The sequence below is a fragment of the Cyprinodon tularosa genome, unplaced genomic scaffold, assembly GCF_016077235.1.
Source record: "Cyprinodon tularosa strain WSP-4 unplaced genomic scaffold, ASM1607723v1 ctg59, whole genome shotgun sequence".
Classification (NCBI taxonomy): Eukaryota; Metazoa; Chordata; class Actinopteri; order Cyprinodontiformes; family Cyprinodontidae; genus Cyprinodon; species Cyprinodon tularosa.
Genome location: NW_024039329.1, coordinates 2220187 through 2238018, shown reverse-complemented (window position 1 = coordinate 2238018; position 17832 = coordinate 2220187). Strand labels below are relative to the sequence as shown.

Here is a 17832-nt window from a genome sequence, read left to right as displayed (position 1 = left end):
ACAGCACCATAAAACAAGAAAAAATATGGGCTACAAAGGGATAACAAGGGGTGAACATGACCAACAAAATTGTCAGGTAGGGTGTAAAGTTTGAATGATGTTCTATTGGTGCTAAGGGAATAAAGTGTGCACAGAAAATCTTCCACAAAATGACATCACCATTAGCCAGAACTGTTAAGATGGGGCAGTATAGAACCATACTTGTACATGGTTTGCACTGAATGACAACTTAGACAAAGTTTACTTTAACTATGCAGCATTTTAGTTATCTAGAGTGTCTAATCTTTCTGAGATAGTTCAGATTTTAGCCTTGGTTTCTAATTCTAAGCTATTTAAATACAAATTTAAACTATTTTGCCCTTTATGACTGTACTGCATATGTTTAAAGGGTCCATGCATTTTATGTCAGGAAAAAAAACATCCTTGATTCCTTTGCTGTCACAATTGATTACTTGAGTCACTGCTGTAATTCTGTCATTTTATACCAGTTCAATTTTCCTCTAAACTTTGACATCTAAAATGATTTTTTCCACTTCACTGCCAATTAGTATATATTTTCCTATTTTGGAACAATCCCAATATTCTCTTAGTTGTGCAGTAGAATCCCAGTAGCTCAGCAGTTTTTGAAAATGCTTAGACCAACTCATCTGCCATTTCTAACCATGTCATATTCAAAATAAATTAAATCCCCGTTTGTCACCATTTTGATGCGGCCTTTTCAACTTCAGAAGCTCCCTTCACAGTTTCCTAATTTCGAAATACATGGCTAAATGAGTTGCTGGCATATGATGGGCTGTATTTATAACTCTTATAACAATAAAAATTGGTTTTGATGTTTAGAAGTAATGTTTACAGGTAATGTTTGTAAGTATAAAAAAAAATTTTATATTTATATTTTGCAAGTAGAACATTTATCTATGTAAAATACTTTTGTTTTTCTGTTGGCAAAGTGTTTCTATTTGCTATACTTTAAATATATATAAAATGTAGAGTGAATTTCTACTGTACTGTGTTTGTAGCGGAGTGTGGAGGTCACATAAGTGGGGCCGTGTCTGGACGGATTCTCTCCCCTGGATACCCTGCTCCATATGACAATAACCTCCACTGTACCTGGACAATAGAGGCTGACACAGGCAAGACTATCAGGTATAAAGCAGCTACTCTAATGGAGTTAAAAGTAGTTGACTTAGAAGATTAAAGCTAACAAGATTGTAAACAAATGTTATGTTCTAAGAAAGAAATGCGAACTGTCAAAACTACTGGTGTGTTTGAATACGATCCTCTTTTCATTATGCCCCAACTATGCTTTTCGGCAGATTATGGCACCTCCTGACACATGTTGTCTTCTGGTGTTGTTAATTAATTTGTTAATTAAGTTTTGTTGGACTGTGTTCTTTTTTTCAGCCTTCACTTCATTGTCTTTGACACTGAGGTTGGCCATGACATTCTGAGAGTCTGGGACGGCCCATCGGGGCCTTCAGATGGTGGGATTCTGTTGAAAGAATGGTCTGGCCCTGCATTACCTGAAGACATCCACTCGACTTTCAACATCCTCACTCTGCAGTTTGATGCTGATTATTTTATCAGCAAGCAAGGATTTTCTATACAGTTCTCTAGTAAGCAGCTTGATTTTAACTTAAACTCATAAAACTAAGTATTAAATGCAAAATATTTCCTTGTATTAAACTTAAAATGTATCATGATCATCACATCAAATCCTGACTTATGCCATCTGCTTTGCTTTATAATTCATAACCCCATAAAAAGGAAAGCCAGCTACTGACTTAGCAATTTAATTAGCAAATTAGCAAACCCAGGCAGTTTGAGGTTATGTTATAAACCCAATCTATCATACCAATAAAATAGTTAATACTGTATGGCATTAACACAATATATACTAGTATTTCTAGAAAACATCCAGCTAGAGAACAAATTTATATTTCTATGTATCACCTAGAGACCAACACACATCAATGAGGTGGCTGAGGGGAGCCCTTAGAGATCTATGGTTTAATTTGGGATATAGCCAATCCTCCTAAAAGCAGAATATGCTTCCTAAAGCAAGAACTTGAAGGATTAGGTTGTGTGTGTGTGAGTATGTGTGTGTGTTCTTGATACATTGTGAGACCCATTTTCTGGAAGAATAGTGCATTGTGGGGACTGAATGCTTTTTGTGGGGCCCGATGTCTGGACCATATGAAGGGTATTGCTGTTTTAAAGCCAGGGGTCACATTTAGGGCTAAGGTGTAAATTGAGCTTAGGTTGGGGTTAGGTTTAAGCCCTGAACACACAGAATCCAATTTTGCATTTGATCCGACAGAGGGGCATTTAGCGCCCTTTGAAAGTCGATGAGGATCATCACAGAGGAAAAGACAAAGTAAAACACTTCCGTTTTGGGCGAAAATACAAAATATAAACTTAGTTGCAGGGGAAAACAGTCAGTTTTGGAGTCGCATATCACGTATATAGCTAGTGGGAGAGACTCCTGCAAAAATAATCAATGAAACATTTAAAAAATACTTTTTCCATGATAGGTGTTCAGCAGGACAGAAAACGGATAAAGTAGTGATCTTCTTTGAGCCCCGCAAAAGCAATGAGGGACAGAAAGTGCAGTTTATCAATCTCTTTGAAAAAAAAAAAAAGATCAGGATGGAAAACGGATATAGTAAAAAGTGAGCCTCACAAATAACAAAATAATGAGGAGCAGACAGTGCAGGTAAGTGAAACCCTTCACTCTCACCTCTTTATGAAAAAAAAAAAAAAACTGAGAAACTTCCCAGATCTCTCTCTGAGAATCACCTCTCACTGCCTCAGTCACCACATAAACCATCCCACAGTGTTTATTGCTGTGCTTTTCTTTTCTTTAGAGGTAGTTCTTATATTTTTAATACATACATATGAACATGCTCCATCAGTTCTGGTTTGAGATGCTACAGAGGCTCGTTAGATGGGGCTTTTCTTTATAGCTGCTCCAGTGTTTTTCTATTTATTTTTAATAACTTTTTATAACCTGTCAGGGTCAAATGTGGGAAACTGTTATAACTTATGTGACACAGTGACAGAAGTGAAAATAAAATCAACACAGACCTAGTTAGAGCCTCTCTATACGCATTCAGTGTGACATGGAAAAAAATTGGATCGAAGATTTAAAAAGTCTTACGCAACCAGTGTGTTAGGCCTTTAGGTATTAACCTGTAATGGTTAAGTTTAGGGTAAGGGTCATGGCTAGACTGTAGAAATAGGTTATAAATGAACGGAATCAATGGAAAGGCATATATATATATTCCCTATTTTTGTGAGGTGTTTCCATTGGGATTTTTACAACATGCCATTGGTATTTACACAGTACTTTTCATCTCACATTCTCTATTGCCCAACCCTATAAACCCCACATTTAAAACAATAAATATTTACTCTTTCTGACATGGTAATAAAAGCACTGTGATTCCATTACTATGTTAATGATTCCTTATATTTACACCCATGTTGACTTACTAGCACATTACTCTAATCAAATAGGCAAAGGTTTTAGAATTAAATTAATATTAGCACTGATCTTTCAACTAAATTGTCCTTTCTCGTCTATTTTGAGTAATTTTCAAAACTGTAAGTAATTGGCAAACCCGACACATTATTTAGCATAACATCATTAAAAGAGCCATACTCAATAGCTCACTGTAAATAATGGTAATATTAAATGTTATAAAATATACTATGTACCATTATTTATTTTTGCCTTTTTTAACTATTCAGCCACAACAGCAACATCCTGCAATGACCCTGGTATCCCTGTAAATGGATCTCGATATGGAGACAGTAAGGAGCCTGGTGACAGCATGACATTCCAGTGTGACCCAGGCTATCAGCTACAAGGGAAAGACACCATCACATGTGTCCGGATGGATAACAGGTTCTACTGGCAACCAGATCCACCAACCTGTATGGGTAGGTGTAAAACACTCCAAGTTTATTAATTGCAATGAGACTGACTGAACATTCAAGATTAACCAATACTTGATTACATAAGAGATATGTATAAAAAACACTCATACCAAGTTCAGCATTTCTTTATTCAAGACCAACTTCAATATAATTATTTTATGGAAAAGATACAGAAATTAATAAATGGCCATTGAATTAAATAGCAATTGAATGCACTAAAGATACAGCAAATGAAAATATGTGCACAGCAATTAATTACACAATAAGAAACATACATCTCTAAACTGATTTATTGATTTATTCACCTTCGTAATTATTATCTGATCCTCTTATTATCATTACAAATTTCATTATTTTTTTATTACTATTTTTTAAATGTATTTATTTCTGTGTATGCTTTTATATTTTTGTCGGTTTTGTCATTTGCATATTTTCACCCAATTTATTGTTTCAACTCTGTCTTGTCTGTTTGTACTTTTTAAATTTCTGATGCATTTCTTCATTATTATACAAAAAACGGTGTTAAGGGGACAGGTTCTGCCTAATGTTTGGTTGGAAACATAGAATCCACATGCTATCAGTTCTTAGAGTCACAACAATGGCTTCCTTTTACGAGTTTATCACTAAGCTGAGCTTAGGCATTTACCATCTTTATTAGAAAGCCATGCTATAATTCCTAACTTAACTTGTGGTGTGGTTGCTTTGACACAACATGTGTTTCAGTTAGCTGCACATATGGCCACAGATGTTCAGTTGTCTGCCGAACTAGTTATCCTCGAGTCTCGAGACGGAAACTGCAGCCTCTGCATCGGGAGCACTGTTTCAGTCTCCAACCTAATCCTAGCGAGCTAATTGTGGGAATAAGGATGTTTTACTTAAGTTAAAAAAATAAATATCCTCATCGTTCAATTAGTAGCTTACAAGACACAATTTCACTTCCTGTTTTCCCAGGGTATCATGTGTAAGAATATTTCCCTAAAATGAGGATAATCATTTATGTCAAATCTCAGTTTATATAAACATTAACTCTCATCATTCTCTATACGGTCGAGCGTTAATGCGCTCAATATAATATGACAAACATCTGGTAATGAGTGGTCATTTCTGGATGTTTGAGAAAATTAGAAAGTGCTCTAATTATTACACATCTTCAGAGGTCTTCTGCTGCAGCACAACAATAAATCAATACAGTTGAATTGATTCTCCATCAAGCTTGTGAATGGTCCAACCCAGTCGCCCTTAAATTACACCATGCTGCTGCTGGAGAATCAGCTCCAAAATGGCATGCTCCTTTGGATTCAGTTAGGCCTAGAGCTTGTATGGGCTCCCCTAACAATAATAGTTAGCAGAAAGAATTATAATAAATAGATAACCTTATTGTTTTAAGGTTATCCAATACAGCCGCACTCTGCAAGTTATAATCCAAGTTTTGATGTAATTTGAGATGCATTAAAAAACTTTTTATCTCAATATTCTGTAAGGAAGTATTACATTCATTGTTGAATGAGTCACTGTCCCAGAGAGCTGCTTTACAGCAGTCTGACCTCCCCTTAAGTATGTGAGCTAACTAAGCTAAAACTTGTTGTTGGGTATCAAAAAAGATGTCACACTTACCTAACCAGATATTTTGCAAGTCTTTGGTCTAAAGTAGTCTGCTTTCAGATTCCAAAAAACTGTTTGATAGATCAGCGAGGTGTTGCCAGTTGCCTTCAGTGGCGCTAAAGTTTAAATTCACTGTACTAGTGCCTGTAGGGGCCAACGTTTCTTTTGGTGCATTTAATTATATGCCTATTGCACATTTATTTGTTTCTGTATTTATTTTTTGATTATGTCAGATTTGGTCCTCCTTATTTTATCCAGGTAGGAAGTGTAGGAAGAGTTTCCTGTCTAGTGTTTGTTTTACAGTACTTAGATTTGTACTCTTGTTACTGTTTTTTTTTTTTTCTTCTTTTTTAAGAATTGGTTCCACTATAAGCCTCTACTTTTTCGTCCAGCTTTGAACCATGCGGCATATTAGATGGTGCAGCTTTTCTGTTGAGTTTTTGTTACTGCCAGGGGACCAAAGTCAAAGTTGAAAACCAAAGACGAAGAAAAATTAATTAATTAATAAAAAAAAAAAAAGGAAATTAATGAAGAAGGTGTAAATCTTCTCTTAGCCCATGATAGAGCAAACACAATGTGCAAAAAATGTCAGCAATTTTACATTTATTCGCTGAATTAAAGCTGTAAAAGCAATAAAGAGACGGTGTGTAACTCCTGCAGAGATGAAATGCGATAACTAAGCTCCATCTTTCAATTGAAGCTCTGATGAGTAAGCCAACTCGTTAACGGGAACTAGCATTCTTTTTATGTCCCTACTTTAGGAGTGATAGTTAGAGCTCCCCCTACAGGTTTAGTTGGGGACAGTTCAGTACAGGTGCTGGTCATAAAATTAGAATATCGTGAAAAAGTAGATTGATTTCAGTAATTCCATTTAAAAAGTGAAACTTGTATATTATATTCATACATTACATACAAACTCATATATTTCAGATGTTTATTTTGTTTAATTTTGATGATTACAAATGACAACAAATGAAAATCTCAAATTCATCATATCAGAAAATTAGAATATTGTGAAAAGGTTCAAAATTGATGGCCCCTGGTGCCACACTCTAATCAGCTAATTAACTCAAACCACCTGCAAAAGCCTTTAAATGGTCTTTCAGTCTAGTTCTATAGGCTACACAATCATGGGGAAGACTGCTGACTTGACAGTTGTCCAAAAGACGACCATCGACACCTTGCACAAGGAGGGCAAGACACAAAAGGTCATCGCTAAAGAGGCTGGCTGTTCACAGAGCTCAGTGTCCAAGCACATTAATAGAGAGGCGAAGGGAAGGAAAAGATGTGGTCGAAAAAAGTGTACAAGCAAGAGAGATAACCGCACCCTGGAGAGGATTGTGAAACAAAACCCATTCAAAAATGTGGGGGAGATTCACAAAGAGTGGACTGCAGCTGGAGTGAGTGCTTCAAGAACCACCACACACAGACGTATGAAAGACATGGGTTTCTGCTGTCGCATTCCTTGTGTCAAGCCACTCTTGAACCACAGACAGCGTCAGAAGCGTCTTGCCTGGGCTAAAGAGAAACAATACTGGACTGCTGGTGAGTGGTCCAAAGTCATGTTCTCTGATGAAAGTAAATTTTGCATTTCCTTTGGAAATCAAGGTCCCAGAGTCTGGAGGAAAAGAAGAGAGGCACTTCATCCACGTTGCTTGAAGTCCAGTGTAAAGTTTCCACAGTCAGTGATGGTTTGGGGTGCCATGTCATCTGCTGGTGTTGGTCCATTGTGTTTTCTGAGGTCCAGGGTCAACGCAGCCACATACCAGGAAGTTTTAGAGCACTTCATGCTTCCTGCAGCTGACCAACTTTTTGGAGATGCAGATTTCATTTTCCAACAGGACTTGGCACCTGCACACAGTGCCAAAGCTACCAGTACCTGGTTGAAGGACCATGGTATCCCTGTTCTTAATTGGCCAGCAAACTCTCCTGACCTTAACCCCATAGAAAATCTATGGGGTATTGTGAAGAAGAAGATGCAATACACCAGACCCAACAATTCAGAAGAGCTAAAAGCCACTATTAGAGCAACCTGGGCTATCATAACACCTGAGCAGTGCCACAGACTGATCGACTCCATGCCACGCCGCATTGCTGCAGTAATACAGGCCAAAGGAGGCCCAACTAAATACTGAGTGCTGTACATGCTCATACTTTTCATGTTCATACTTTTCAGTTGGCCAACATTTCTATAAATCCTTTGTTTTTATTGGTCTTCAGTAATATTCTAATTTTCTGATATGATGAATTTGAGATTTTCATTTGTTGTCATTTGTAATCATCAAAATTAAACAAAATAAACATCTGAAATATATGAGTTTGTATGTAATGTATGAATATACAGGTGCTGGTCATAAAATTAGAATATCATGAAAAAGTAGATTGATTTCAGTAATTCCATTTAAAAAGTTAAACTAGTATATTATATTCATACATTACATACAAACTCATATATTTCAGATGTTTATTTTGTTTAATTTTGATGATTACAAATGACAACAAATGAAAATCTCAAATTCATCATATCAGAAAATTAGAATATTACTGAAGACCAATAAAAACAAAGGATTTATAGAAATGTTGGCCAACTGAAAAGTATGAACATGAAAAGTATGAGCATGTACAGCACTCAGTATTTAGTTGGGCCTCCTTTGGCCTGTATTACTGCAGCAATGCGGCGTGGCATGGAGTCGATCAGTCTGTGGCACTGCTCAGGTGTTATGATAGCCCAGGTTGCTCTAATAGTGGCTTTTAGCTCTTCTGAATTGTTGGGTCTGGTGTATTGCATCTTCTTCTTCACAATACCCCATAGATTTTCTATGGGGTTAAGGTCAGGAGAGTTTGCTGGCCAATTAAGAACAGGGATACCATGGTCCTTCAACCAGGTACTGGTAGCTTTGGCACTGTGTGCAGGTGCCAAGTCCTGTTGGAAAATGAAATCTGCATCTCCAAAAAGTTGGTCAGCTGCAGGAAGCATGAAGTGCTCTAAAACTTCCTGGTATGTGGCTGCGTTGACCCTGGACCTCAGAAAACACAATGGACCAACACCAGCAGATGACATGGCACCCCAAACCATCACTGACTGTGGAAACTTTACACTGGACTTCAAGCAACGTGGATGAAGTGCCTCTCTTCTTTTCCTCCAGACTCTGGGACCTTGATTTCCAAAGGAAATGCAAAATTTACTTTCATCAGAGAACATGACTTTGGACCACTCACCAGCAGTCCAGTCCTGTTTCTCTTTAGCCCAGGCAAGACGCTTCTGACGCTGTCTGTGGTTCAAGAGTGGCTTGACACAAGGAATGCGACAGCAGAAACCCATGTCTTTCATACGTCTGTGTGTGGTGGTTCTTGAAGCACTCACTCCAGCTGCAGTCCACTCTTTGTGAATCTCCCCCACATTTTTGAATGGGTTTTGTTTCACAATCCTCTCCAGGGTGCGGTTATCTCTCTTGCTTGTACACTTTTTTCGACCACATCTTTTCCTTCCCTTCGCCTCTCTATTAATGTGCTTGGACACTGAGCTCTGTGAACAGCCAGCCTCTTTAGCGATGACCTTTTGTGTCTTGCCCTCCTTGTGCAAGGTGTTGATGGTCGTCTTTTGGACAACTGTCAAGTCAGCAGTCTTCCCCATGATTGTGTAGCCTATAGAACTAGACTGAAAGACCATTTAAAGGCTTTTGCAGGTGGTTTGAGTTAATTAGCTGATTAGAGTGTGGCACCAGGGGCCATCAATTTTGAACCTTTTCACAATATTCTAATTTTCTGATATGATGAATTTGAGATTTTCATTTGTTGTCATTTGTAATCATCAAAATTAAACAAAATAAACATCTGAAATATATGAGTTTGTATGTAATGTATGAATATAATATACAAGTTTCACTTTTTAAATGGAATTACTGAAATCAATCTACTTTTTCATGATATTCTAATTTTATGACCAGCACCTGTAATATACAAGTTTCACTTTTTAAATGGAATTACTGAAATCAATCTACTTTTTCATGATATTCTAATTTTATGACCAGCACCTGTAGATATCAGCAGCTCCTAGCATGGTGTGGTTTACTTACGTACGTTTCCAAAAAAAAAACAAAAAAAAAAAACTTAGTGGATGTAGCTTATACTGAAGTGCACTCTTTAGTGCGGAAAATACTGTAAATGTTTAATCATATGCAATGGAAATATATATTAGACATATTCCCCATTATATGGACACAACAACAACAGTAAAGCTAAATTATAACAAAATAGAAGGGAATTAAATCATGATCTTTGTTTGTTTATATTAATATGACAGCTTTTGATACAATCAGTATACTCATACCTTTCAAATTGAAAAAGTCAAATAGCCACAATCTCTAGTGAAAGTTTAGTGCAAGGTTATCATTTGACATGAGGCAGATGCACATGTGGGATGTTTTTAGTGTTGTAATACAGTATAACGTCCTTTCCCAAATTCGCAGGAGATTAAACAAGCCAAGTAAAAGGTAGAAAGAATCTTTTGAAATAGTGAGGGCTTTCTTCTTAACTCCGTCTTTGGAAATTGTCTCTAAAGAGGGGATTAAGCCCTCAGTGACTTCTGCCCTTGTCACTTCTTTTTGTAAAGGCTTTCTGTCATTAGCACTGGAGTTTCAATGCCAAGAACTCATGTAGGCTGTCACAATGAACTGCACCCTAGTGAAATGAAACTAAAACTCTTTAATACTACTATTGGCCAACATTTAGTATGTTATAATTTTACAGTTTTTTGTGAAACATGATTATTTTACAAACAGGTTTCACAGCTTTGATTTCATACCCTTTAAATGATGGTCACCTCCCAAAGGGAATCAGTGAAACCAAAGTTGTTTTTTGAAAATTAAATTATATTATTTGTCATTTTCATTATGGAAGTTATGATAGAAAAAAAATCTTAATTAAATTTGGTAGGAAGAAATCTAAGACTGTTTATTAGTAATGAAATGAGCTCACCTGAGACTCATAAACAAATGTCCTGACGTTCGGAAATTATTATCACTAAATGGCGAGAGAAAAGAAGGATGACTTCATCCATAGCTAAAAACATAAAATGACTAACGTCAGTAAGCCAGTTGAATGACCGGCAGCAAGTAACATGTTGATCACTCAAGAGCTGACTCAGCAAGGGAACATGCAGATTCATCCTATTTTTACATTAGATGTCTCTTTCCTTCTTCTTCTTTTAAACTAGCACACTGAGGAAAAGTCCATTTGTACCAATTGGGTATTAAGAGTTTGTCTTCTAATCAGTCTTGTTAAACATAGTTACTAATTGTCAGTTCTTTTCTCACATAAGAATGTGGTCTTAAATCTTAATTCATATTTATAACATCCCTCACCTTCATCAGTACTTAGGGAGGATGATATTTTATGCTTTGATACACTGATGATTAAACACATCACATACTGTTAGACGCAGTACTCCACTGTAGTGTTTTTGTATTAGTTTTGAGTCTGTCAGTAATTTGCAACTGCTAATATTTTTGATTACCACTATTTCAGTGGTAATAATGGTGTTTATGTATTCCATGAAGACACCTCACCATGTTAGAAATCTCCATTCCACATTACCAAATTGTTGCTTGAATGCATCTTTTAGAACTCTCATGACATTATTTCCTTCCTGCTCCATGGTTAAATGTGAATTCACAGCACTGCCAGAGGTGATTTTTTCTCTCTAACTACCCCCAGCCCCACAGTCTGTGACTAAATCTCACCATCTGTCTTTCTATGTTAGTGTTTTACCATCTACAACCACCTGTGGTGGCAAAATTTGTCTGCAAGGTGTCATTTCCTCTTCTTTAACAAACCTCTCCTGTACTATATACCTAACTCATTTCCTACCTTTTATACTTGTGAGATAATTTGGGGAACAACCAGTACTCATATTTCCAAATAAGAGTAAATTCAAGACTTGAACAATCTCTTGCATCTTTCTGTTTCTCTTATTGCTTGTTATTGTTCCAGCAACCTGTGGGGGTAATGTCAGCGGTCCTTCAGGTGTGATTCTTTCTCCGAACTACCCACAACCATACCCCCCTGGAAAAGAGTGCGATTGGAGAATCACAGTCAATCCTGACTTTGTCATTGCCCTTATCTTCAAAAGGTAGGCCATTAACTCACAGAAATGTTGGTTTCCTGCTGTTAATTTGGTCCTCTTTGCTATATCTTGGTGGCTCACCCACTTTGCATGTGTCTTTTTGGAGGGATCCCTTATAAAATATATCTACAGTCTAATTAAATTAGACCATGTTGTTTTGACAACATGCATTAAGGCAAGTAAATATTTTGACAAAAATAAGTTATGTAAAGGCTTCATTTTTTTCAGCCCAGTATATTAAATGTAAACATTTCCAAGGTCCTGTTTAATGTCTTTTATGCCTTTAAATTTCACCTATAAGCATATATATGATCAAATATTCCCTGTAGCACTACAGGGGTATATATTTGTTACAGAATAAAGTTGTTTTATTCAATTTTTTTGTCGTATCACCCCATTTCTGAAGGCTGAACAAAGTCACTAACAAAAGAGCAGTTGTTGCCCTGGGAAGATTTGCTGCTAAATGAGTCACTTCCCTGACCTTACTGGAGAAGCGAGAATTAGTTTACAATGCGGGAACAGTGAGCTTAATAGTTAAATTTAACGGATTTGTGCATTTTAGTAAACAAAAGATATTCCCCTTATGCATAACAGCAACCCCCCCGCCGCCAACACCCGACACGAAACGTGCCACATACATACATACACACTTAATTTCCATTCAAACCCTGGTCGCAATCTTCACTCACTGTAGCAGCAATGTCCACCTATTTTGGGAAGTTTTTTTTTTTTCCCATTCTTCCAGCAGCTCTTTCCTTTTTCTCTACTGGAATCCGCTTAAGTACCTCATTTTGGTATCCGTCGTCGCTAACACATTGTACTTTACAGTTATGTTTGTAATCAAAGCTCTGGATTACCCATAATTCCAAGTCGTATTGTAAAATATAAAATACTCAAATACATAATTCCTTTAAGATCTTTAGTTTCATGAAAATAAAAAGGGAAGCTGCTGTTCTCATAGCGCCTGGTAGGTCATTCCACTAGCTTGGAACCGCACAGGAAAACAGTCTGGATTGCCTTAACCATGGTGTACGTAGGCCCTGTTAGTCGACAATCAATTGCTCACCAGAGTGTGTCTGAGACTGTGACATAGGCCTTTGCTAGAGGGTTCAAGTAGACGGAAGCCGTACCCTAATGCACTTTGAAGGCAAGCATCAGGGACTTGAATTTGATGCAGGCAGCCAGAATAACCAGTGAAGCTAAAAGAACAAAAGGGCTGACGTAAGACTTTTTTGGCTGATTGAAGACCAGATGTGCGGCCGCGTTTTGCTTGTGTGTTTGGGTTACACACAAACTTTCTGAAGCTAAGACCTCTTGTTGGGTTTATAGGAGTATAATTTTCTATTATAAAAAATCTTCTTGTTTTGTTTTTTTAAATAATAATTATAAATCTAAATAAACCAATGGTAGGAACATTTTGGCTTAACTATACTACCTTATTCATTCTTTGGTAAAAAAAAGAGTCAAAACCACTTTTACTCAAAAATGTATACAAGTCCTTTTTTGTCCTTTAAGGAATATATTGTCCACATATTAATTAACTGAAAAAAAAACAGTACATTTAAAAGAAGGGATGACTACCTTACTTCATCTTTCTGTAAACCAATTTAATGAGTACTGTTTATAATTTCCCAGTCAGAGGATAAAACATTATAAGCATTAAAATACATATCTTTAAAACTTCTAAGAATAATGAAAAAAATGTAATATTGTAGCACTGCCTTAGCATTGTGTTGTCTTTTTAATCAATTTCTGTGTTTTAAGTTAAATGTTTTCATGACTATTTGTGGCCCTCACAGAATCCAGAAAGATATGTCTCCTGAGAAATCAAGCTCAGTTTATGTGAAATAACATTCAGCATAAGATCATTAAGGTAACTAATATCCAAGTCTTTGAGAGGTTTTCTTCTCTCCTCTGGGACCACTGTTAAAAGGCTTTACGTTTGCTGTAAAAGCTCCTTTGAAATTCTCTTTCTTAAGTTACCATGGCAGTGTCAGAACAAGGTTTTAGTCCTTAAGGTTCAAAAATATCTGCACTCTGAGAGAAGGATAAAGCTAAACATGTAATAATTGAGATTTTGATGAGATATAGGGAAAAAAGCAAAGTTTCAGGAAACACCAAAGCTATCAGTTAGACCCGTCAACCACTAAAACTAATTTCCCTGTGCTAGTTTCATGTTAGTTTTTATTTCTCTTTAGTTTAATATAAGGTGAATGTTGAGATGATATCAATGTCAAAATTAAAATTTCCCATGAGGAAGAAGCCTTAAAAAATGCTTGGAAAATTGGGACAAAAATATAAACAAGAAATGCACTTGGAGGGTGCAGACCTGTGGCAACTAGTTCATTTCCCCTGTCATATTGTGATCTGGATCATTGCTGACATTTAATAATTTGTTGCTAGTTGCAATACACAGCTCCTCTGAAAATGTAGACAAAATCTTTCAATAGTTTTATAAGTTATTTTGAAAAAGAAAAGCAAACAGACAAACCAATGCTGTTGAAAACATTATCTCCTTGGCTGATCTTTGTCGTACAACCGTAGAGTATTATAACTATTGGGTTATACTTCTTTTTTCTCTGCAACACATGCATTGATACAATTCAATATCTGATCATTTCAATGTTTTGTTTATTCTTAATAGTGTATAATTTTTTTACATTTTCAGTGCTAATTACAGCACAGTGGTGAATATTTAGAGTCCCAGTTTACCCAAGTGAAACTGGATTGAAACAAATCAGCAAATACTGAAGAGGACTTTCTGCAGATTGCCTAAAGAGACAAATGACCCAATTTTGACTTATGTTTTGGTGTTTGCAAGTTAAATCACTGTTTTTAAGATGCTAAGACACTTTTATTTTAAATGTTTGCTTTTTTCTGTTATATAACACTTCAACGGCTACTAGTTTATGTTGGCTTTTTAATGAATTTCAGATACTAAGCAAAAAAATACATTTTGACCTAGTTACTGATGAGTCACCCACAAAACAGGCCTAAATTGGAGGCAACCAGACTTGGACTCAGATATTATGAAGACATTTCAACACCTATCAAGCAGTCGCGCAAGCTGACAGATTTGACAAAGACTCTTGAATAGGTACCTAAAGCCTTTTTTTGTGGTCCAATAACTTAGAGCTTACTACTAGCTTAATATTCAATGTTTTTTTGTTCCTAATTTTACAAAGTGAAAATGCTCTGTGGCCTTTTTCCAATGATTAAATATGTTGTCCTATGTTTTCTTGTTTGTGAATCTGTGGGTGTGTGCATGTCTTGTTCAATACAAAAAATATGTTTAAAAGAATGAGTAAAGCTCATAATTATTATAATCTCTAACACAGAGTTTGGAACACTGCACAAACTGTCCAAATTAAACCATAAATATTTTTTAGCTTATTTTTTGTTATTCTACAATGTACGGATGAGGAAAACATTGCATCAGCCCAGAGAATTACCACTTTGCCTTTTCTATATGGGTTTAAACATTTACTCCATATTCTTAAAAATAATTAAAAAGTTAACTTTTTGGTATTCATTGAACATCTGTTTTGGAGCACTGTTTATAAACAGTATTGCATGAATAAGCCAACCAACATCTGGCATCTGTGAAAAACTATTCAGAGAACCAATTTGGACTACTTCCATAGTTCCTTCACATTTTTTTTCCCTCTATGCAGCATGTTTCATGTCACCCCTCAAGTTTACTTGTTGGTCTGTAACCAACTTGCTGCTAACCTTCAGATGTGTCAATTTCAATGCCGTTTCCCCTTTAGTGTCAGATGACATGAACTTCTGAGATATTTTTATATAAATCAACTAACAATGATCAATGGTCTGCAAAAGATATGCTTGACTATAAGAAAGATAACCATTGAATGATGCCTGAGCGTCATAGCTTTGCAGTGTGATGTGGCTTCAATTCAATGTTTGGGCATTTCCTGAAAAAACTCTAACTCATCAACCCAAAAGCAGCCTCTAGTCGTTCAAGAAATGTAATGCTTTTTCTCCTGTAGGCCAGTTAACTTTATCTTTGACAGATTACAGCAGTCCATGCCATTTTTTCTTCAAATTGTCATGATACTTGCATTGTAGACCTTCTTTGGTCATCATAGCTAAATTTTCTACAAGATTTGTCCCCATTTCATTAGAGATCATCTGGTTTTGGTTTCTATTTTAAAGCCTCGTAGATAGTTTTATTTACCATATTTTTATGGTCTCACCTTTTGTTTTTTTATGAAATAATGATGTTCTGCTAAGCATATCTGAGATTACTTATTTTAACTCAGAAAAATTGAAATATAGCCATCATATAAAATATTTTTTTACCTTTATACTCAAATAGGAGCTACCTGTTATTAAGTTTCTTTAAAAGTCATTGAGGTTTAGAACAAATAATCTTGATGGTTTCTCTCCGTTTGAGCTTAGCCCTTTTAATAAATCATTTATATAGCTACAGTAAACTAGATGAATTAATTTTATGACTGTGGCCGTCATTTTTTTGCATTATGGTACTCTAGTAGATATTATTGTATATGATCTCTACCAAAAATAGGGATTGAGCCAGTGGGTTTTACGGGCCGGTATTATCTAACACGTTTTTATTTTTTAATGAGCATACTTATGTTGCTTAATTGTTACGGTTTCTGTGAGTTTACAACTTCAAGTTTCAAATTCCACTGATACATCTCCCTCTTTTCTTTTACAAAAGCCACACAAGCATAATTGCATAAGAAGGAAAATATTAGGGATGCACGTTATAATCGGCCCCCTATCGGTATCGGCCTGTATCGGCCTTAAAACTGAATATCGGACATCGGCCACCCCACGATAGTTAACCCCATATTTGATCAGCTTCTGAGTTTCTAAAGTCTAAAAAAAGTATATATACTACTTCTTCTTCTTCATCAAAAACGTCTTTTTTACAGACTTAAAAACTTCTAAAGACGAGGGAAAAAATATTAAAACATTAAAATATCATAATATCTTCATATGCTGATATATTGACATTTAAAATCACCATATCAATCTCTTTTACTAATGAAATATTGCTATATGTCATTCGTTATGCTACGAAATCCCCCGAAAATTCACGAAATGTTGCCAAATTTTTATATGTTGATATATTGATGCGGTATCGATCTATTTTACTAACAAAATCTCACAAGAATTTGCAAAATATCATGAGAGTTTGTAACAGAACGATGAAATTTCCTGAGATTTTGAAAGTAAAATAGATCGATACCGCGTTTTTAAAAATCAATTTCATATCAGCATATGAAAATATATTTCAGTATATTATTTTTCAAAGTGTCAGAAATGGATAACAAAACTGCTATTTTCAATGACTACTTATTTTTGTCCAGCTTTAACATCGGTATCGATATCGGCTATCGGCTCCATGAGTTTTAAAATATCGGTATATCGGATATCGGCCAAAATCCCAATATTGTGCATCCCTAGAAAATATGCTGGTGAAGATTCCCAGTCATCCAGGTCATAGTCATTCCAAAAAAAAAGTCCAGTGTTTTTTACTTTTTTGGAATGAATAGGACAAAAAATATCTATGTCTATTAAACAACCATATCAACATATATGTAAACAAATTAAATAGCAGTCGTTAGTCATATATCTTTCTTGTCATAAGATTCTCTAATGCTGTAAAAGTACAAAAGATGATTTTCAGCTGAAGAATAAACTAGATATAGTCCAATCAACTCTCAGCCATAGCCGATTGATGAGTTAGATTGTCTTTTCTTTTCTTTTTTTTCCTGAAGTTTCAACATGGAGCCAAGTTATGACTTCCTGCACATCTATGAGGGTGAAGACTCAAATGGGCCGTTACTTTCAAGTCTTCAAGGCACCCAAGCCCCTGAACGCATAGAAAGCAGTGGAAACAGCCTGTTTCTGGCATTTCGGTCTGATGCATCTCTAGGAATGTCCGGATTTGCCATTGAATACAGAGGTAAGTGCAGCATGAAAACCAGCTTTTACCATGAGCTTGAACTAAACCTGAGGTGTTAAAAAAGGGAAGGATACCTCTTCACCAGAAAGAACTGTTTTAGTTTAAATGATACAAAATCAGTAAGGAACAATATCCAGTTGTTATCTTGGTACTAATTGAAACAGCAATGTTGTTTAAACTAAGGTTCAATCTGGGATTCTTAAAT

The 17832-nt window shown here is 35.9% G+C and overlaps 1 protein-coding gene across 1 annotated transcript in view; it reads left to right on the top strand.

The window, feature by feature from the left end:
* Nucleotides 1-17832, top strand: part of LOC119797587 (CUB and sushi domain-containing protein 1-like) — a 404138-nt gene that overhangs the window by 258471 nt on the left and 127835 nt on the right. Inside the window, exons 25-29 of the mRNA XM_038306729.1 lie at nucleotides 1020-1146; nucleotides 1405-1616; nucleotides 3754-3945; nucleotides 11536-11674; nucleotides 17440-17627. Coding sequence (XP_038162657.1) covers nucleotides 1020-1146; nucleotides 1405-1616; nucleotides 3754-3945; nucleotides 11536-11674; nucleotides 17440-17627 — 858 coding nt within the window. The remainder of the gene's footprint in view (nucleotides 1-1019; nucleotides 1147-1404; nucleotides 1617-3753; nucleotides 3946-11535; nucleotides 11675-17439; nucleotides 17628-17832) is intronic.